Source organism: Populus euphratica, unplaced genomic scaffold (assembly GCF_000495115.2).
Source record: "Populus euphratica unplaced genomic scaffold, PopEup_1.0 scaffold278.1, whole genome shotgun sequence".
In the NCBI taxonomy this organism is placed as follows: domain Eukaryota; kingdom Viridiplantae; phylum Streptophyta; class Magnoliopsida; order Malpighiales; family Salicaceae; genus Populus; species Populus euphratica.
In genome coordinates, this window is record NW_011500113.1 from 78881 (window position 1) to 97596 (window position 18716).

Below are 18716 nucleotides of genomic sequence, written 5' to 3' on the forward strand. Positions count from 1 at the left end.
TCGATTTATTTACTGGGAATTTAAACTTGGTAGTTAAATTTGTCAACTTAGGAAAACGAAAGGGGTTTTCAGAAAAAAAGAACAAGGTGATAGAGCCTTTGAAGCTCATAGATTTACATCAAATGATTCTTTTGGTTATACACTGTCCAGCAATGGCTCCCAACATCCATTATAATGCACGTCTGGGATTATAAATCCCCACTCGCCTTTTATGAACAAGTGACCATAAAATCAGAGTACAAGGCCTACGCCACTAATAATTGCTCAGAAAGAATGTTTGCTTTCAGGGGGCGAGGGGACTGTCACTGCCATCCTGCCGATAGTAGGATTCGTAAGTGGCTATTCTTGTCTTCGACTCGGGCAGCTCCAGATCTTTCCTAAATTCAGCAGACATCTTGGCAAAATCCGACATCTGAGTCCTCTTCCATTCCTTTCGACAAATACAGTGAAAACAAATAAGCAAGCAAGAAACAGAGTAGAGGAAAATGATGGGATGAAGGCATCGGAAGTAAAACAGCAAATGCAAGTGATGGGGCTACAAGGTGGGATTGACTGGAGCATTAAGAACATATCCAACAGATTTACGGCAAAATCCTAGATGTTCGTTTAAAATATAAACAAAGAAAAGAAAAAACCTGGGCGTGGGCTTGGTAACATCTTGGGCTCACTTCAGCTGAGACAACACAGTGGCTTGCCACATAACCTAGCCGGCAGCCATGGCAAACCTATAGCTAACCCTGACCAGCTAATACTGTTGTTGGCCAGGCATGAAGCAATATAACCTTGATGATTTTGTGGTTGAGACGGGTCTCATACTTTCAATTATGAATTATAGGATTTATTCTTAATGCTCCTCCAAAACCAGAACAACAAAGACTAAGAACAGGTACGATGACAGGATTTATCATTTGTAGACTACTAGATTTCCAGAGCCTGATTCTCACAGATTTAGAGCGAAAGTACATTGAAAAGAAGCACAGCAAAACCTTGGTTGGAGGCTTGAAAGTTCAATGGCTGTGTAAATTCAAGACAAGTGGGCAAAAAGTAAACATAGCTATCATGTAAGGAAAAGAAAAGACATGCAGTCTATTGGATGATATTGCTATCTTAATGCGGATATGAGAAATGTGTGGAATCTATTCCATTTTGACTTTGCAAACAAGGTTATTGACCTTGGCACTGACCAATTAATTAACTGATTTAATTACATGATGAAACAAGAGGAAACTAGCTTGAATCATTCAAGATTTCGACCATAAAAAAGGGGTACCAATAGAGCCAAGCACAATTGCCTTGACCTTCCGATTTTTGCAGTTTGCTGAAAGAAAAAATGGAACTCTTGATTCACAATTCATATTCTAACATTCCCCTGTTCTCGAACATCTTTTGCCTGAAACTACATTAAAGCATACAGTAGCAACCTATGCAAAGAAGATTTTCAAGAAAATAAAATATAGCATGATTACCTCAAAATCCCACTCCCCGTACAAGTTGGGATCATTCTTGTCTGACCAAACATAAGCAAATGCTTGTGACTTGTTAGATGAGTCCTGCAAAATATCATCACCATCTATTAATTTCTGCAACAATATAGAACAACTCCATGAGAGACACATGGGACGATCTTTCTCATCTGTTTGGAGACCTTCCCCTTGAAATGGACCATAAATTTTAAGAGTATCTGGCTTTCCATTTGAATTTTAGCCCATGCAGGCTCAAAACCACAATACTTCTTTTGCACCCACCCATGAGACATTATTCAAATTCGAAACATCCAAAGAAAAGTATGAAAAAACTAAAACTGCGACATGCCAGTTAACCAGTCGATCATGAATTAGAAAAAAAAAGATGGTTGATGATTAACAATGTTCTTGACAGTCAATTCCTATCCTGCGGAGAAGGAATTGGCAGCTTACCTACTTAGCAACAACAAGGGCATGCAATCAATGAATCATGAACATCCCATTTAAATTCATGACAAGAAAACATTGAAGATTGTTGGAGCGAACTCACTTACCATCAAAGAAACATCAACAGCGACTCTTTCATATTCAACATCCTCAAATTCATCTAAAATATACAATTCCAGATCAGTGATGCCCCGGAGAACCTGCACTAACAAGAACTCATACATTGGATGCAGCCTAAGACGCAAGAATCAAAATCACTAAGAAAACACGTTCATTAAATTTAACATTTTAAAAAGAAAACAATTGGCAGCAACCAAAACTTGAGATTATACATAAGAAAAATTTCAGCTTAGATTAAGAAATGAGAAAATTAGGACCTGAACATAAAAGTGAACCAATGAGACAGACCTTTCCAGTAACTTTCTTGTTCTCCACAGGTAGAATTGCAGGGTAGACGCGCCCTTTTATGCTAAACCTGTGACTACAAAACAACAACAAAAAGTAGCAAAAATAAATTGTGGTTTATGATCAGTGATGAATGAGTATTAAAAAAACTGGAATAAAGAAGAAATCGATACAAGGAGAGGAAGAGTTATTATTAAAATGAAATCACAGGCCAATTTTAATTTAACGAAAAAGAGAAGGAAAAAAAAAGACAGACTGGCCGTCGAGGATGGCTGGAGAAGATTGAGGGATGCGGCTCAAGAGGGCACGAACAACGTCATCAGCAAGAAGGCTTCCGTACACGAACACGTTGTGGACCTGATTGCCTCCTACCATTGCCATTGCTGTTGGTGGCTTGTTGCTGACCAAATATCACCCTCTCTTTCTCTGAACAAGACAGGACAAAATGGTCTTCTTATTGCCACCTAGGACAACTCATTTGTAATGTGAGATTTCATTCTAGTCCTCAAATTAAAAACAAAAAAAACAAATTGAAATGTTATCCAGTCAATTGCACACAGTCCATACGCTTCATTGATTCGATTGATTGAGGCCCTCTCGGGTGTTTTCATGTGTTAGATAGTTTTCGTAAGATTGGGATTTGTTTGAGTGAATTTTTTAGCCTAAATGGATTTTTGGCCATATATATATAAAATGGAGTACTTTCTCTGTTGCGTCAAGATGTTTTTAGCCTAAATGGATTTTGGGCTATATATATATATATATAATGGAGTACTTTCTCTGTTGCGTCAAGATATATATATAGAATTAGGACATCCATCACTGGCAACATAACTTCATATGCTCATTGGATAAACACAGATGCATTTAACTCTCCATGCCACAGTGGCAGAGGGTCAACAGGGTAACAGTCTCTTATCGCTCCCTCTGAGTTAATCCTTGAAAACAATGAATATAACGAGCAAAAGGATTGAGTTTGAGCAACTCTGTGTGCAATGCAATGAAGAAAAAATCTGCTAGAAATAACAAGTCATCAAGTCTCACAATGACAGTGCATATATAACAGCCCCATTTGCACCATATCGTGAACGGAGGGAAACCGCCTCTACCACCGATTGCTGCAAGAAAATGGGTTATCTACAATAGCCAAGCAACCTGCAGGCACAAAAACAGAGAGAGCACATTCCTTCCATGCGAATTTGTGCTTGGCTACTGTAGATACCCCATTTTGTCAAATTGAAATCATATTTCTTGACAATTTTTTGTAGATACATACCCCCTTCAACACTTCAAAACCATTTTCTTCAGCTCGCCTATGCATCCTATCAGGCTGTTTATGGCAGCTATAAAGCAAAATGTTTGTACGTTGTGGTTGAAAAAGTGATAGCGGTGATTTTTTAAAGTATTTAATTATTAAAAATATATTAAAATAATTTTTTTATTTAAAAAAAATTTATTTTTAATATTAATGAATTAAAAAAAATTAAATGAATTATATATTTAACCTATTTTACTGAATTCTCAGTCGGCTCAAATTAAAATCTTTTCAAAATAAAAGGAAATAAGATCTTTTTAAAAGCTATTTAGTATCTATTCATTATTAAAAACAATTATTTTATTTTTTTCTTTTCATTTTCAACAAAAAATTGAAAAACATATTCATTTATTAAAAAAATGAGTTTTCTCAAAAAAAATTCATCAAAATTAAAAATTATTTCCATAAAAAATCATATTTTATAACAGCCATCCAAATACTTTATTTCATTTAAACCAAGAATCATCACAAAAAAAAACTTATATTGTTAACTAAGAAAATTTTGCAGTTAAATTTATGACATATTGAAACGTGAAAATGTGAAAAAATAAATAAATTTAATCTTTCGATTGCATTTACAAAATTATATTGTGTCCTGTCTTCTTTTTTTCATTGCAAAAACTTGTAAAGAATAAATGTGAATGTGGAGAACCTCTAAAATGTGTGGTTTTTCAAACTTAATAGAAATTCGAAAAATTGAAAAACTAATCTTTTAGTTTTTAGATGGGAAAGTATTTTATTAAAAAAATTCACTATTTATTTCTATGATTTGAGGGTTTTTTTTTATTTTTAATCTGAGTATTACTTTGTTCAGAATTTTAGTATTGCTTTGTTTTTGCAGCAACAAATAAATGGATGGGTATTTACTTTCCTTTTTTTCTTCAAAGGCACTTCATTTTTTTTACTTTCCTCGTACAGAATCTACAGATGACTCGGTTGTTCAGCGCAATAGTTTCAGTTGTGAATCTCACGCAAGCTAGGTTATGGTTGGGAGCTGTAGGAGTGCTGACCACACGCTCAGTTATCCCCAAGGTTCAACAATGGCAGTCTATGTACATGGAATTTGTCATGCTGTTGGAAAACAAAGAAAGCTTGGAAATTTTTGGCATTAAACAAGATCAATAGAATTCTACAACCAATATTCAAAGCTTCGACTGCTTTTCTAGTCTCCTGAATCGTCAACGTTATTCACCTGTGACCAATGACCAATTTGATAGTCTCCTTGTTTCATCTCCCGGGAAATTTCCAGCAAGATAGCCAGCTAGGCATCTCAAAACATTCTTACCCTTGATTCAATCATAATCAAACATTCAAGACATGCTTCTGAAGATAAATTGGCACTCGCATGAAATAATGGAATTTGAATTATTCCTTGTTATTTTCATTGGAAATAAAAGGTTGAATAAAAGAAGTTGTTCCATCTACTTTTCTGTCATTTGGCCAATAAGAACAAGGAAAGCTATTTTGCCGTTTGGAACTTAATCTAATTGAAGGTTAGAGATGTGGCACTGTCAAAAGACTAGATAGACTGCTACAGACTCTACTATAAAAAACAGCTCTTCCTTTGTTTTGGAAAGGTCAACGGAAGATTCAGAAAGGTTGGGCTAACGAAGCCTGGTTTAATATCTAATGTATAGGTCTTCGACTTTCAAGAGTCCATTACAACGGCTTCTTGGAGTGGACGAAGATGAAGGACTGGCATATGGGATATGAGCGCTTTCGGGGATGTCCCAGTTATCTTCTTCTCGGTGGGAATACCATTCCCTGTAATTCCAAGAACCTTCCTTACTTCTTTTGCTAGTTCTATCACCATCTCGTCCTCATGACCTGAGTACACATTTCAGTGCTCGATCATTAGCAAGAGCAATTCAAAATGGATCTAAATAGTATGGTATATTCATGAGAAATGATCACTGTACAAAAAGAAATTAAATCTTACCGATAGCAAACATGGCTTTTTCTAGCAGGAAGAGATAGTCTCTGTTGTTCCCACATGGTCCATGAGCAGTTGCAATTTGCCTGAAATGGTGAGAAAGAATCTATAAGGTAAATTGTTTACGGGCTGCACTTCATTCAAGCAGAAACAATAATGGTTATAAAGGGTTGGATTATGTCATCTAACGTACCTAGCCATTTCCTCCAAAGGGGCAGGCCCGAGGTAGTACTTGTTTGACACCTTGTCTGGAGTCGATGTGAAACTGCACATGTGAGAACACATTTCTTTAAGAAAATCATGCCAAAAAGGAGGATGGATGTCATAAACATCGTCTCTTTTAACAAAAATAAATATGAATTCATAGATGTTAAAATGGTTAACTTACACTATAACTCCAGTTAAAGCAGGTTGTGAGGGTTCCCCTTCCTATATTGAGGAAAAGCACAAATGGATCAAAAATATGAGGACAATGAGCATAAAGACAGACCTAGAAATCATTTGGCAAATTCAGACACTTCAACAAAAACAAATCATTATCTTACCTTATAAAAGTCTACGACGGTCTTTTTATCATATTCGCATTCTCTCCTCTCCAAATACTACAAAAAATTAAAATCAATGCATATCAATACATGTAAGAAATGACAATTCAGTAACTGCTTTCAAAGGAAGGGGAAAAGATTTCCCACTATAATAATATATGAATGTGGCTGAATTATGTAAAAAGGCGTATTAATTGCAAATTAATTTCTTTAGTAATGCCACTCCATCTTAGATCATACCCCCTACATTTCTCCCATCAAATTAGTACATAAGTCAGCTCTGCCCAGCAATGTTAAGCTAGAAATACTGCAACAGGACATACCTCCATAGCTAATCTTTCCCTTTCAGGACCTCCCCGTACACAATAGGCAGCTCCCCACTGTAAGAATTGAAAAGAGAGGAATAAGAAACAAAACAAGGAAGAACGCAAGCCTATTGAAAGTGAGATAAAGCAACAGTACAAAGATTTAAATGAAAAGGATGAGCATTTTTGGCCGACCACCGCCACCAACAAAACCAGGTCAAAGGCATAAAAGTTGCTAAAGAGTTGAACTTACGCAAATAGCTCCTTCAACATTTTCCAGCGTGCAAGTTCTTGCAGGACTCTCAGGTGTACCTCTGTGATCAATGCACGCTGACATCCAGAACATGAGATTTGTTAACAACAGCTTAACTAATTAGAGACCATGAATATTCATGATTATTACTGTAATTGATAAAATGACTTCAAACTGACAAGTAACATACCAAGATCAAAGACACGCCTGTAGTCTTTGATAAATCCAATCACTTTCTCATCATATTCAAAACCTGGGTTCCACACCAATGAACCATAGCCAAAAATCCAGAAAACCATTTTCGCTTATCTCCTGAGAAAGGTCACCATTCACATAATTAAAAACAAACTACAAGGCTAATCCCAAATCATAACATTATAATTCCCGGGAAAAAAAAATATTTTCAGGAATCAACACAAATAACAGTAGTTCCGATGGGCCATATTCTCCAAGTTCAAAAATTACTGCAAAAGGCACAAACCCAGTTCCTATCCTACGGGATTGCATCTAAAATGTCGATCAGAAACATTTCCCTCAGTAAAAGATTCTCACTTTTGGCCACACCACATAAGACTGAAGCAAGAATTACATTAGATTATAAAATCAATGTTCGAAAAGTAAAATGACAATAAACAACCGACACTGTTTCATGGACAGAAAATGGAGAGGCAAAATAAAAATAAAAGGAAATCTGAAAGAACAAAAGATGAAATCGAAAAGGAAAGACAAAAGGATGGTGATTACAAGGAGTGGAGCAAGAAGGAGCCAATGTTGTGCGATCCAAGAGGGCAAAATGTGAGATTTATGAAGATGGTGGCTGAAGGGCAATGGCCAGTCAGCTGGTTGGCGGGATAATAGAGAGGAAACAAAGAGGGGGGGGAGAGATGAAATCGGGGCTTAAAGGATCCCTCTCTCTATCTCTCTCGCCTTGGTTTCTTCTGGTCTTTGAGGATGAAGGGATTGCTAGAGTGGCGAAGATAGAGCCTATTTATCGAGGAAGGAAAGGGGTGATGAGAGGCCTCTTCAAGTTGTTGTGCGGCCAACTCGACCCAACCCCTCGACCACGATTCCATGCCTATGCCACCTATGTGTAATATGTATGTACTATGTATGCATGCATGCATGCATGTATGTATTTCTCTTGCATGCATTTTTTTTCTTTAAAAAACCAATTTAATTTTCTAAATAAAAAACACTAACCAAAGTAAGTCGAGGAAAAACATAACCAATTACTACGGATTTTCATGTTAGCTTTTATAGAAGTAGTATCTTGACCTAGTTCTTATACATTGAGATTAAGTCTTTCTCTTTGATTTAATAAAAAAAAAGAGATTATATAATAAGATTAACTTAATTTCTTGAGTGATAATAATTGTTATTTTTAGCGAATATTTATACATATAAAAAGATATTTTGTATTTGTTTGATAATATAATTTTAATTTTTTAAAAAAAAAATAATTAAAAATATATTTATTTATTATTTTCTCTAATATTAACATGTCAGAATTATAGAAGAATATTTAAAAATTTTAATTTGATATTTTTTAGATAAAATAATAATTTAAAAGGCAAAAATACCACAATAACAAACCAATACTAACCATATACTATATTATTACTTGGAATTAAGAATAATATTGATTGTATGATGATATTATACTACTTATCCATGCTTAAACTAACAAGATGACAAACCTTTCCTTTTATGTTGAATAATTGCCAATGAGGTTTCATGGTGGCCCTCTGCGAATATCCCATAAATTTCTCAATTTATCTTCTTGTTTTCTTTTCAATTAATTTTTTTTTATTTTTTTTATCTCAATGTAGTGCTATTATTAAGTGTCTTTGTAGAAGAAAAAATGACCAAGAAAATCTATATATATTTAATAAAAAGATATTTCCTTGTAAAATATACATAATTTTTTTTTGTTTCCTCCAAATGAAAGTGTTAAATATTATTTAACAAAAACTATTGAATACTGCAATCAGTGGTCATCATGCATGGCTTAATTAGCATGAAAGCATCCTGATAATGGAAACCAGTAATTGTATTGGTGGAGGGCAGGGCAGATGCATTGAACGTGGACAGGATCTTAGCTGGATGGGTTTCTTCCGCGTGCCACCGTTTTCCGTTGAAAGCTTCAAGAACAAGTTGCTGCAACGGCTCGTGTTCTGCTCTTTTTCCAAGTCAAAACCCACGACGAGAAGTTACCGAACCACCATCGGATGACGGTCATTCTTCAGGTTCAATGAACCTGGACATGCTCTCTCTTTTTTGCGTTGATTCTTAGTTTCCTAGGAGGAATTAAAAAATAAATCTATACCGGGAATATTAATGAGCCCTGTTATTGAAATTGTTTGAGATAAAAAAAAAAAAATTAGCTTCTAGAATCTATTTTTTTTAATTCAAGATTCCTTTTATTAATTGACATGAAAGAATTAGTAGATTTATTTCGTTCAAATTAAAAATAGACCAGGATTATGCACTTATAATATACACCCCGTCGTTACATTCCATTTAGGATTAGAAATAGACATAACTGGACATGTTTATATATATATATATATCTTCTTATTTGAGATTCTATTCCCTGTTCTATTCACCCTTTTGATTTTTATTAAATGAAGAAGTAGATTTGGTTTATTTTTTTAATATAATATAAGTAAAGTATCTTTTAGATAATTCAAATTAAAGTAATTAGATATCTATGAAATGATTGATCAATAAAAATATTCTAATATTCCACCTTTATTATATATTCCATACATAATATTAGATAAATATTATATTCATAGAATACGATTTGCTTTCAAGATTTCTTGAAGGTGAAATAATAGACATGCAAAACTTAAAATCTCGTGTTAAAAAGCATGGAAGTTTGACTCCTCTTCAAGATATAATATCAAAAATACTTATTAAATATGAACAATTCACTAAGAGATCTCGGATTGAATTGGTATTGTCTCTAACATGTATATATTTATTAGTGAAATTAATTAAAATTAATTGTTTTGAAATATTTCTTTATAATCTTAATATATTAAAATATTTTAAAAAAATACTATTTTAATATATTTTTAATTAAAACCCATCTTTTACCGCAACATCAACTTACCCAAAAATCATGTTGAAAAAGTAAACTCCAGAGCTATATATTCTAGTGAAGGATCGATATACACATGGACGACTCATGTAACAAATAATATTAATTCGACATGACTGGAATATATTTATTAAATTATTTTAGATATGCGACAATCCGTCTTCATATATATATATATATATATATATATATATATATGAAGAACATATATGTATCTTCAAAACAACGTGCATTGCAAAATCTAGATTTCAAGAAATATATGGATCCCGTCAAGAGTTGACTTCTTCCAGATCTGCACAGAAAGTAGGGTCTACAATTTGGTGTTATTAATTGCATGTTGATGTACTGACAGATTGTTGTGTTAAGCCTGTACGAATTAAGGGGTGAATATAACGACGACTTATTGTTTTGTAATATTTGAAACAATCAAGTAATTTCTTATTAAATTATATTGCTATGTTCTTCATATATATATATATATTTGGTGTGGTGCCCTTGTCGCTCGTGTTGCCTGCAAGGCTGTTAACGACTCAGTATCCTTGCGGGCTACATTTACTGGAAATAAAATGAGTTATTATTTTATAATTAATTTCTAGTCAATGAATTGTTCCAAAGAAGTAAAAATTAGAAGCATATTTGCATAAATAAATTATCTTTTTTTTATTATAATTAATTTCTTAATAAAAATTAGGTAACCTGCTGGGTTTTGATTTGGATTGTCTGGCCAATCACCATGGCTAAGCTTGGATACCACGTGTTGTGGAAATTGAACTTCTTGGAAAAAGCAGCACGACGTCGGGCAAGAGCAAGGTGAGATGAGCCGTCGGGCCATGGTCGGTCTCCTGCATGTACACGCAGGAGTTGATGTGCTAGCTCGAAGAAATGGTGGGCAGATGTCCTCCATACCGTCCACCAACAACAACATTCCAACTACCATGGCCTCCGGGTTTATTTTAACCTATAGTAATTTTATCTAGAAATATATGAAAATAAATATATTTAAAATAATTTAGAGTAATTTTTTATAACTTTAAAACAAAAGGAAATATAATACTGTTTCATTTATATCTATTAATTTTGTTTTTTAATTATAAAATAGTAACTAAACATTACTTTAATAATGGACACCATTCAATTTTACACTTTAAGCCTCTAAAAGTTTATTTCATAAGCCCACATGTTTTTTTTTTATTCTATTTTTTTAAAGTCAAAATACCATGAAAAGGTCATGTTTCATTTGCAATGTCAATCGCGTATCTTAACCATGATAAATGAGATAATATCACTATGAAATATAAATACACTTTTGGAATTTGGATCCAAACCCAAATTCAATTTTTTTAAAATAAGATGGCAAAGAGAATTATATCCCTGTCTAATTCAATAGATCCTCTATTAATAAAAATACATAATTACTTTTCTAAATCAACCTAGTATAGAAATAAATATTAAATTTATAAAACACTAAATTTTATTTAATCTTATTGTATATTATTGATAAATTTATTTTAAAATATCAAAATATACCATTACGTTTGCGAATTAAAACTTTGTATTAATATATATTAGTCTGGTTATTCAATTTTAAAGTTAGATTTAAAATTAAAAATAAATTAAATATTTAAAAATTATTCTATGTTTTCTTCTAAATATATTTTAAAATATTGTAATTTTAATATGATTGATTTGATAAGTTAATTGTTTAAAACTTATTTTATGGTTTTTTCTTTTCAAGTTATGTTTTGAAATAATATAGTTTTAAAATATTTTAGATTGACTGGGGGAATGTTAATTATTTTAGAGTTAAATTTAAAATTAAATCGATTAAAGATTAAATATTGATGTGATTAAAATAATAAATATTTAAAAATTATTTTATGTTTTTTTAAATATGTTTTAGAATATTATAATTGGGATGATTGATTTGATAAGTTCATTATTTAAAATTTGTTTTATTTTTTATTTTTAGTTATATTTTAAAATAATATAATTTTAAAATAAAAAAATATTGAAACGAAAATATTTTAGATTGATCGGATTAATCTTGAACGCCGGCCGGGTTTAATAACTTTGTGTGCTCGTATCCATTGGAGTGCTAATTTTGCCAGACCTGAGCAAGACATGCCTAGGATCACAAGATCAGCAGTGTCACGGGTGAAGTGTGCAATCACAACAGAAGAGAAGCTCCACCGCAGGTTCAAACCGAAGACCCTCGTCTCCAAACGTCCTCATTTTCTCCACCGCAGAATGGCCATCTTCACGGTCATTTTGAAACGCTGCCACGGATCACTGCGTCATCACCGGTACTTATCTTAAAGAAAACCTAAATGCCTCTTTTGCTTTTCTATTGAAAATTTAACTAAAGATTTTTCTTTTTTTTCTTGTTTTGCATTGAAGTTTAAATTCATATTTTTTCTATAACTCATGAACTGAAATTTAGATTCTGTAAATTATTCTTTGATCAGCATGTCTCCACTTATATTTGTTACAAAAATCCTGGGTTAGTTTCTGAATTACAAAAGTTGAACTCTGGGTCAAGTCTGGTTTTGCTACCATCCTGTAACAACCCGATGAGCTTTTTGGAATATGGGGTTTGATTGATTTTAACATGGCAGATATTGAAATGGAGGCAACACAATCAACCACAGCAATTAATAATAAGAAGCGGAAAAAGGGAAATCAAGACTGTAAGAATAGTAATTCATCTCGTGTTTTGAGCACTCCGCGAACGCGTTCTCAGGTATCCCCGGAGTGGACTGCTAAACAAGCACTCATTCTAGTGAATGAGATTGCTGCTGTTGACAAGGATAGCTCAAAAGCGGTATCGACCAATCAGAAATGGAAGATCATTGTTGGTAACTGCGTTGCGCTGGATGTAACGCATACCCTGAGTCAGTGCCGGAGCAAGTGGAACTCTTTGGTTATCGAGTACAACCAGATTAAAAAATGGGATAAAGAGTCCGAGTCGCGGAGTGACTTCTACTGGTCTCTGGGATGTGAAAGGAGAAAGGAATTTGGACTTCCGGAGAATTTTGATGATGAGCTGTTCAAAGCTATTGATGATTATATGTGGAGCCAGAAGGAACAGCTGGATACGGATCCAGATAACGACCTTCAAAAGGCTGACTTGCTTGATGTAATTGCAAACTTGGGTATGCTTCCTCTCCGATTTAACATGCAGTAATTTAGTTGTTGCTAGTTAAATCATTGATTGGGTATGCATATCATATTGTCAGTAATTACGAATGGTGCGTTACAGTGTTTATGATCAATTTTTTTTCCCTCCTGTTTTTGTTCATTTTAGATCAATTGTCATTTTATCTTATGTGTGTCACAAAAGTTCTTTAATGTTTGATTTTGGTATTCTGCTATGAAAATCATGAAATAAAGCTACTATGGATTACAAGACAGAAGTTTGAACCTTGAAAGCTAATTTGCCTTTAGTTCTCTAACTTTTAATTTGAAGTTCATGTGTGGGATTCCATCTTGTCTGTTGTTTCACCTGGGGATATCTGATAATATTGGAACCAACACATTTATTACCATCTGCAGCTATGTTTGCTGATTTTGGAACAGTATTTGTAAGTTTCAGCTGCCTCTTCAGTACCATGTGTCTGCATTAGCTCCCCTATTCAGTTCATTTATATTGCTAACTTGCCTAGATTTTATTTTCTTTTTAGGTAGGATCCATAGGTGCTTCCATTTAAAAGTTTTTCCATGTATTTCCAAAACTACAAGATTGAAATTATGGTAATGCATTTGCCCCTCTCGGGTTACTGTCATAATGATAACTGCCTAAAAATAGAGGTCTGATTATATTGAGATTGTTGTATCAAGAAGCTTGAAATGGCTTGAATTTATGAATGCTGTAGAAATTAGGGAAGTACAATTGGTTGCATAACTGCTTAAGTTGCTTGAGCTATTGATTCTGGGCATAGTACATGAAATGTGGTGATGCTTTGTTGTGCTTGGATATATGCATGTATAATAGGTGAGCTGCTTTTGAGTAGGGTGATAGATTATATTTCCAGCTGTGCTCTTACAATCTCCTATGCTTCTCAGGGGCCAAGAAACAGAGGAAGTGGTTAACATCTCTGAAAACCCATACGGAAGAGAAGACTCACAAATGCTGCAGAAAGGAAAACTCCCAAACAATCCACGCAGAAGAAGAGCCTCAGAAAAGACACGAGGAAGAAAATTCTCAGATATACTGCACTATGGAAAGCCCTCATGGATTCCATGCTGAAGAAGAATGTCAGGAAAGTCAGGTGCAAGAAAACACTCAGACATGCTGTTCTGAAGGAAAGCTTCAAACAATCCACGCAGATGACTATCCTTGGGAAAGATGCGCAGAAGAAGAGCCTCATACAATCCATGCAGAAGAGTGGCTGCAGCCATGCTGCTCAAAGGAAAAGCCTCAGACAATCCATGTACAAGAGGAAAATCAAGAAAGATATGTGGAAGAAAACCATCAGACATGCTGCACAAAGGAAAAGCCTCAGACAATCCCTGCAGAAGAGGAACTTCACGAAATTCAAGTGAAAGAAAAGCCTCAAAAGCCACTTAGAAAAGAAAAACCTCAGATTGGCAGTGGGGATGAAAAGCCTAAAATCTACAGCGGACGAAAAAAAATGCCCAGCACAGAAGATATGGAGCAATTGATGGTGGAAAAACTCAGCGAGAATGCTGAAATGATCCAGGCTGTAGTTAATGGCAACCTTCCTGAGATGGCAGACGTCGAAGCTGCTGATTCAAACAATATCGAGGGCTTCAAAACTGATCTTATAAGAAGTCAAGGGGACAAGCTTATTGCATGCCTTGAAAATATTGTCAACACTATGAGGCAGTTCCCTTGGCTTCTCCAAGATGCGACTACTTGATGTATCTAATGTTAAATTTTCCTTTTATGGGTTAATGTAGATAGTAGCCACCATGACCGGCATCATCGGGAATAAGACTGCTCCCTCTCCTTCAGGTTTGAGCGCATTTCCTTAGTTCAAAGCCTTAAACTTTCACATGTATTGTACTGGTTTGAACGATGTAGAAATGGAACCCCGGTTGCGGAATAAAACATAAATTTGTTCTTCGAGCTATATTCTGGATCCCCCGATGAGGTTTGGCATATTTCATCTTGTGAAGGTGAAAGAAAAAGATAAAAAAGAGGTGAAGAATACGGGGGCCCTCTGGTTTACACAATGCACGACTCCACTGGGGATCGAACCCAGAATCTCTGGTTCCGTAGACCAGCGCCTTATCCATTGGGCCATGGAGTCTGGTAGCTGCCAGCGTTTTAGAACAGTGGATTCTTAAAGCTACGATACAAAAACATTCAGTTTCTACAAGATTGATCATTTGCCATTCCATGACTGTGCATGGACTAACATCTAGTTCATCATTTAACATTTTTTCAATTAGCAATCATCAAATTAACGTAAGATCCTTTATCTCTTCCTACAAAACATTCAACTGAGGAGAAACATGGAAATGTGTCATCGAACTTCAGCTAGCAATAACAAACATGAAGATCTTATTATTCTTCAATAACCATGATTCCAAGTTACAAATTCAGAATAAAGATTTAAATTTATAACATCTTAGGCATTGATGGGGTAAATTAAATAGTACCATAACAACTTCTTAAGACAAAACCACCACTTTACTCATAATCCACATCCCCAAAGAGAACTCAAAAGCAAAGAGTGTATGAAGCAATCCTCGATCAAGTGCAAATCCAAACAGTGTGATCCCGCCATTGTTGTGTTGCAAATAAGCCACTGCAATTGAGAACATTAATTAATATTGCAATCATCTGCTGTTAGATTCAATCGAATCCAGAACAAAATTTTATGAGAGGTAACGACATAGCTAATCAACTGCTCTCCCCTGCCTCAATGTCTAATCAATCCTACATTGATTCTCTGGACATACAGATTGACAAGGGTAAGTGAGAAATATTTAGGTGAAGTTTTACCCACCTAAAGCCTGCCTGGTTTGGAAGGAGCATGGATCCTGTGAGGAAATTGCAATGAAAAAGTCCGAAGAATCGGACTCGCTGTCTCCAGCATTGAATGCTAGACTCCCGTCAGCTTCCGGCACATGGTTTTTTCCCTGGTCTACCCTGGCAAATGCAGATGTAACATTCATATGCCATCTAGTGGCTATTGACACAATACCTTGAGCTCTATGTGTAATTCTTGCAGCTCCAAGTAAACATAAGAAGAATCCACTTAGTTGAACTGCTGAACATATCTGCATCAATCCCTCGAAGTATTAGGAATCATCAGTCTTGTACACTGCAAAACACTTAGTATAAAGGCAAACTTCTTACCACAAGGTCTCCGGAATTGAAGAAACTCTTCTGAGTGCTGAATCCCAAAACCAGCAACAATGCTCCAAATTGACTAACTGTAATGGTAACCAAACAGGATATGATAAAGAATCGATATCTATGGCTTGTAAGAGATAATTGCTTCTTAATCCTAACATGCTCCCTGAATATGACATCGGCACCCGATCCACAACCCTCAAACAACTTATGAAACCCTTCAAATCTGAGTATCTGAAGCTCACAAGTCAACCGAAACAGGACACAAACCAACAAGAACACCCCTGTCCTATAAACCCAAGACGCCAGCACCAACACAAACATGATAGAATTCAATGGAATACTGTGAGGACTAATATTATAAGGTAACCATATTTTGACTGTGGAGAAAAATATGATTTTGTGTGCAAGTTCGACAAAGAAAGATGGAAGCAATATGCAGGCTAGGTACCGAAAAGCCTTATCGAGCTCGCGCGAGTATCCTCTTCTAACGAACAACGAGTCATCCTGTAAGCCATCGAGGAACAAGAGCTGGCGGAGACCGTATCTCTTAAAGAAACGGAAAAGGGTAAAGAAAGCTATAAAAGCCAAGGCAGACTCAGGAACCTGCACCAGCTTGTTGTAAGAAATGGGGTCGTCAGCTGGTGCTGAGGATGGGACTCTAATGGAGAGGGAGCTTAGAATCGGGACAATAATGGCAAGGAAAATGAAAACAAAGTAGGACACGGTTTTTCCTATGCAAGAGGAATGATCAAGTGCACACCATCTAAGGCTCATTCGGAAATTGCGTAGCTCATCGAAGAGTAGTGATTTTGATCTAGCATATGAAGGTTGAAGCAACAAGGGTACATTAGCCTGCAGCTGGTCTGATTGATCGTTTTCCTTGGTGAACGTTACATGCCGATCGGAGCAATGAGCATCTATAAGGGTATCGCCAGAAGTGGTAGAGGTGTTGTTGATCATTGTTGAAGTTGTGAGGTGGAGATTACTCAGGCTGGCAGTCTGTATAATTAGGGCTGGTACTTTATAAGTGACTTGAGAGAAGCTAGCAAGAGGTCTGTGACACCATGCAACTTTTGTAGCTGTGAAGAAAGCAACGTTTCACAATATAGGAGATGGTAAACAACATCTTGCTTGGGAGTTTAAGCTAAGCATAATATATATGCTTTGTGAAGGGAAAGAATACAGATTTACTAGCACTCATTATAAATCTACAGTGTGAAAGATTCTAGCATCCATGCACCAGCTACACGGCTTTCTGACCACAAAGATGCAGGAGTCGTAGTGAAAATTAGCCGAAAGCACTTGCTGTAAAGCAGAAAGGCTTAACTTTTTCCCGTGAGCTCTCTTGGCCTTCAATGAAGTGAAAGGGAAAAAAGACATTGAATGAAGTGAAGAATAAAGGGTAGCTACTTGATCCGAGGGTGAGGGTGGACACCTCTTTTTTTTTTTTTTTTTATTTGGGTTAATTACCTTTCTTCACTTCTCAAGTCATTATCATATTCTTTGCTTTGCTTGAGATACGTGATAAACATCAACCCAGAAAATAAATACACCTTTATTAAATTTATTATTAATTATAAGATAATAATTTGTTTTCATTCACCCAAAACATAATAATTTGGATATTTAAGTACTTGGGCTTGAAATTAACGTTTTTTTGATGACCTGGACAGGTTATTCAGTCAGACACTCTTGTGTCCACATGATCATATGGAGAAATAATTTATTTATCCTTAAATTAATTAAAACCATTATGACCCAATTTCCGAGTTCATGTAAAAGGTTTTGTATCAAACTGCAAGATAACACGTAAAGACTATAATGGAATCCTAAATACAGAGCCAAGCTTAATTGGATCTAGATCGGCAAGGATTTTTTTACTTTTATTTTTTAATCCATAATGACTTACTAGAAACGGGCTTCATGCTCATAGTTTCGCCACCATAGATCAAATTGTTCAGTCAACCCTTTTCAAGCAAATTTGGCCGCGTGTGTATGTTTTAGAACTTGTGAAACATTAAACAATAAATAGGAAAATGGAAAGTGCATAATTTTAAAGATAAGGGTAAAAAATTTCAAGCTTGGCAAGTGAAAAAAAAAAACAGATTTTAATAGGAAAAGACAACAATACACTTTTAAATGTGAAGTTATTAAATATAAATGAATGAAAGAATTGAGGTAATTGCACAACCAATTGATGAGTATAAAAAGAAGAGGAAAAAAAACAGAGAATTTAAAATTAAAAGAGAGAACCGAAAGTGGAAGAAAAGGAAGAGAATTGAGGGGAAATAGAGGAAAGGAAAGAGAATTTATGAAAGTAGGCGTTTAAGGTAAGAGTTGTGTTTTAATATGTACACTTTGATAATTAGTTTTGATCTTGGAGGTTTAGGGTTTTGAAGTTTATGTTTTGGATTAAATTAATGATTTTATTGATATATTATGAATTGATTATTTTGGATTTTTGAGATACATGTTGGATTTTTTTAAAATTTATCATCATTGAAAGACTGGTAAATTGAGAATCTGGAATCTCAATCAACCGGTCAAATTGTTTGAATTTGATTGACTAATAGATCATTTTTGGTTAATCGATTTTCTTGATGATTTCAATAATTC

The 18716-nt window shown here is 34.8% G+C and overlaps 4 protein-coding genes and 1 non-coding gene across 6 annotated transcripts; 1 reads left to right on the plus strand and 4 right to left on the minus strand.

Annotated features, from left to right (window-relative positions):
* Positions 1-74: 74 nt before the first annotated feature.
* Positions 75-2769, minus strand: LOC105109829 (protein AIG2-like). The gene is made up of 5 exons (XM_011004657.1): positions 2572-2769; positions 2319-2391; positions 2018-2110; positions 1467-1550; positions 75-430 (listed from the first exon to the last, which is right to left on the minus strand). Exons 1-5 carry the CDS (start codon positions 2694-2696, stop codon positions 284-286), a joined length of 522 nt encoding a protein of 173 aa, XP_011002959.1. The 5' UTR covers positions 2697-2769; the 3' UTR covers positions 75-283.
* Positions 2770-4976: 2207 nt separating this feature from the next.
* On the minus strand, positions 4977-7714 carry LOC105109830 (cation transport regulator-like protein 2). Its single transcript, XM_011004658.1, has 9 exons — positions 7411-7714; positions 6857-6978; positions 6667-6743; positions 6432-6488; positions 6109-6165; positions 5952-5992; positions 5757-5828; positions 5570-5649; positions 4977-5457 (listed from the first exon to the last, which is right to left on the minus strand). The coding sequence occupies exons 2-9, from the start codon at positions 6963-6965 to the stop codon at positions 5279-5281; spliced, it is 672 nt and encodes a 223-aa protein (XP_011002960.1). The 5' UTR covers positions 6966-6978; positions 7411-7714; the 3' UTR covers positions 4977-5278.
* A 4123-nt stretch (positions 7715-11837) lies between these two features.
* On the plus strand, positions 11838-14865 carry LOC105109831 (uncharacterized). Of its 2 annotated transcripts, none has more exons than XM_011004659.1 (3): positions 11838-12075; positions 12388-12924; positions 13835-14865. In XM_011004659.1, exons 2-3 carry the CDS (start codon positions 12396-12398, stop codon positions 14650-14652), a joined length of 1347 nt encoding a protein of 448 aa, XP_011002961.1. In that variant the 5' UTR covers positions 11838-12075; positions 12388-12395; the 3' UTR covers positions 14653-14865. The 2 variants fall into 2 exon arrangements, with proteins under 2 accessions (XP_011002961.1, XP_011002962.1); XM_011004660.1 differs by having other exon boundaries at positions 12388-12876.
* Positions 14866-14972: 107 nt separating this feature from the next.
* Positions 14973-15045, minus strand: TRNAR-ACG (transfer RNA arginine (anticodon ACG)). The gene has a single exon. It is a non-coding gene; the product is annotated as a tRNA-Arg (tRNA).
* A 231-nt stretch (positions 15046-15276) lies between these two features.
* On the minus strand, positions 15277-17198 carry LOC105109832 (uncharacterized). The gene is made up of 3 exons (XM_011004661.1): positions 16101-17198; positions 15748-16021; positions 15277-15546 (listed from the first exon to the last, which is right to left on the minus strand). The coding sequence occupies exons 1-3, from the start codon at positions 17058-17060 to the stop codon at positions 15410-15412; spliced, it is 1371 nt and encodes a 456-aa protein (XP_011002963.1). The 5' UTR covers positions 17061-17198; the 3' UTR covers positions 15277-15409.
* Positions 17199-18716: the final 1518 nt, after the last annotated feature.

Coding starts and splice junctions, on each gene's coding strand:
- LOC105109829 (XM_011004657.1), bottom strand. CDS start 2,696: ATGGCAATGGTAGGAGGCAATCAGGTCCACAACGTGTTCGTGTACGGA. Junction 2,111..2,318: donor ACAAGAAAGTTACTGGAAAG/GTCTGTCTCATT, acceptor TTGTTAGTGCAG/GTTCTCCGGGGCATCACTGA. Junction 1,551..2,017: donor CTGTTGATGTTTCTTTGATG/GTAAGTGAGTTC, acceptor GATATTTTGCAG/GACTCATCTAACAAGTCACA.
- LOC105109830 (XM_011004658.1), bottom strand. CDS start 6,965: ATGGTTTTCTGGATTTTTGGCTATGGTTCATTGGTGTGGAACCCAGGT. Junction 6,166..6,431: donor GGGAAAGATTAGCTATGGAG/GTATGTCCTGTT, acceptor AATTTTTTGTAG/TATTTGGAGAGGAGAGAATG. Junction 5,829..5,951: donor GCTTTAACTGGAGTTATAGT/GTAAGTTAACCA, acceptor TCACATGTGCAG/TTTCACATCGACTCCAGACA.
- LOC105109831 (XM_011004659.1), top strand. CDS start 12,396: ATGGAGGCAACACAATCAACCACAGCAATTAATAATAAGAAGCGGAAA. Junction 12,925..13,834: donor TGATGTAATTGCAAACTTGG/GTATGCTTCCTC, acceptor TATGCTTCTCAG/GGGCCAAGAAACAGAGGAAG.
- LOC105109832 (XM_011004661.1), bottom strand. CDS start 17,060: ATGATCAACAACACCTCTACCACTTCTGGCGATACCCTTATAGATGCT. Junction 16,022..16,100: donor TCAATTCCGGAGACCTTGTG/GTAAGAAGTTTG, acceptor GGATTGATGCAG/ATATGTTCAGCAGTTCAACT. Junction 15,547..15,747: donor CCAAACCAGGCAGGCTTTAG/GTGGGTAAAACT, acceptor TCTCAATTGCAG/TGGCTTATTTGCAACACAAC.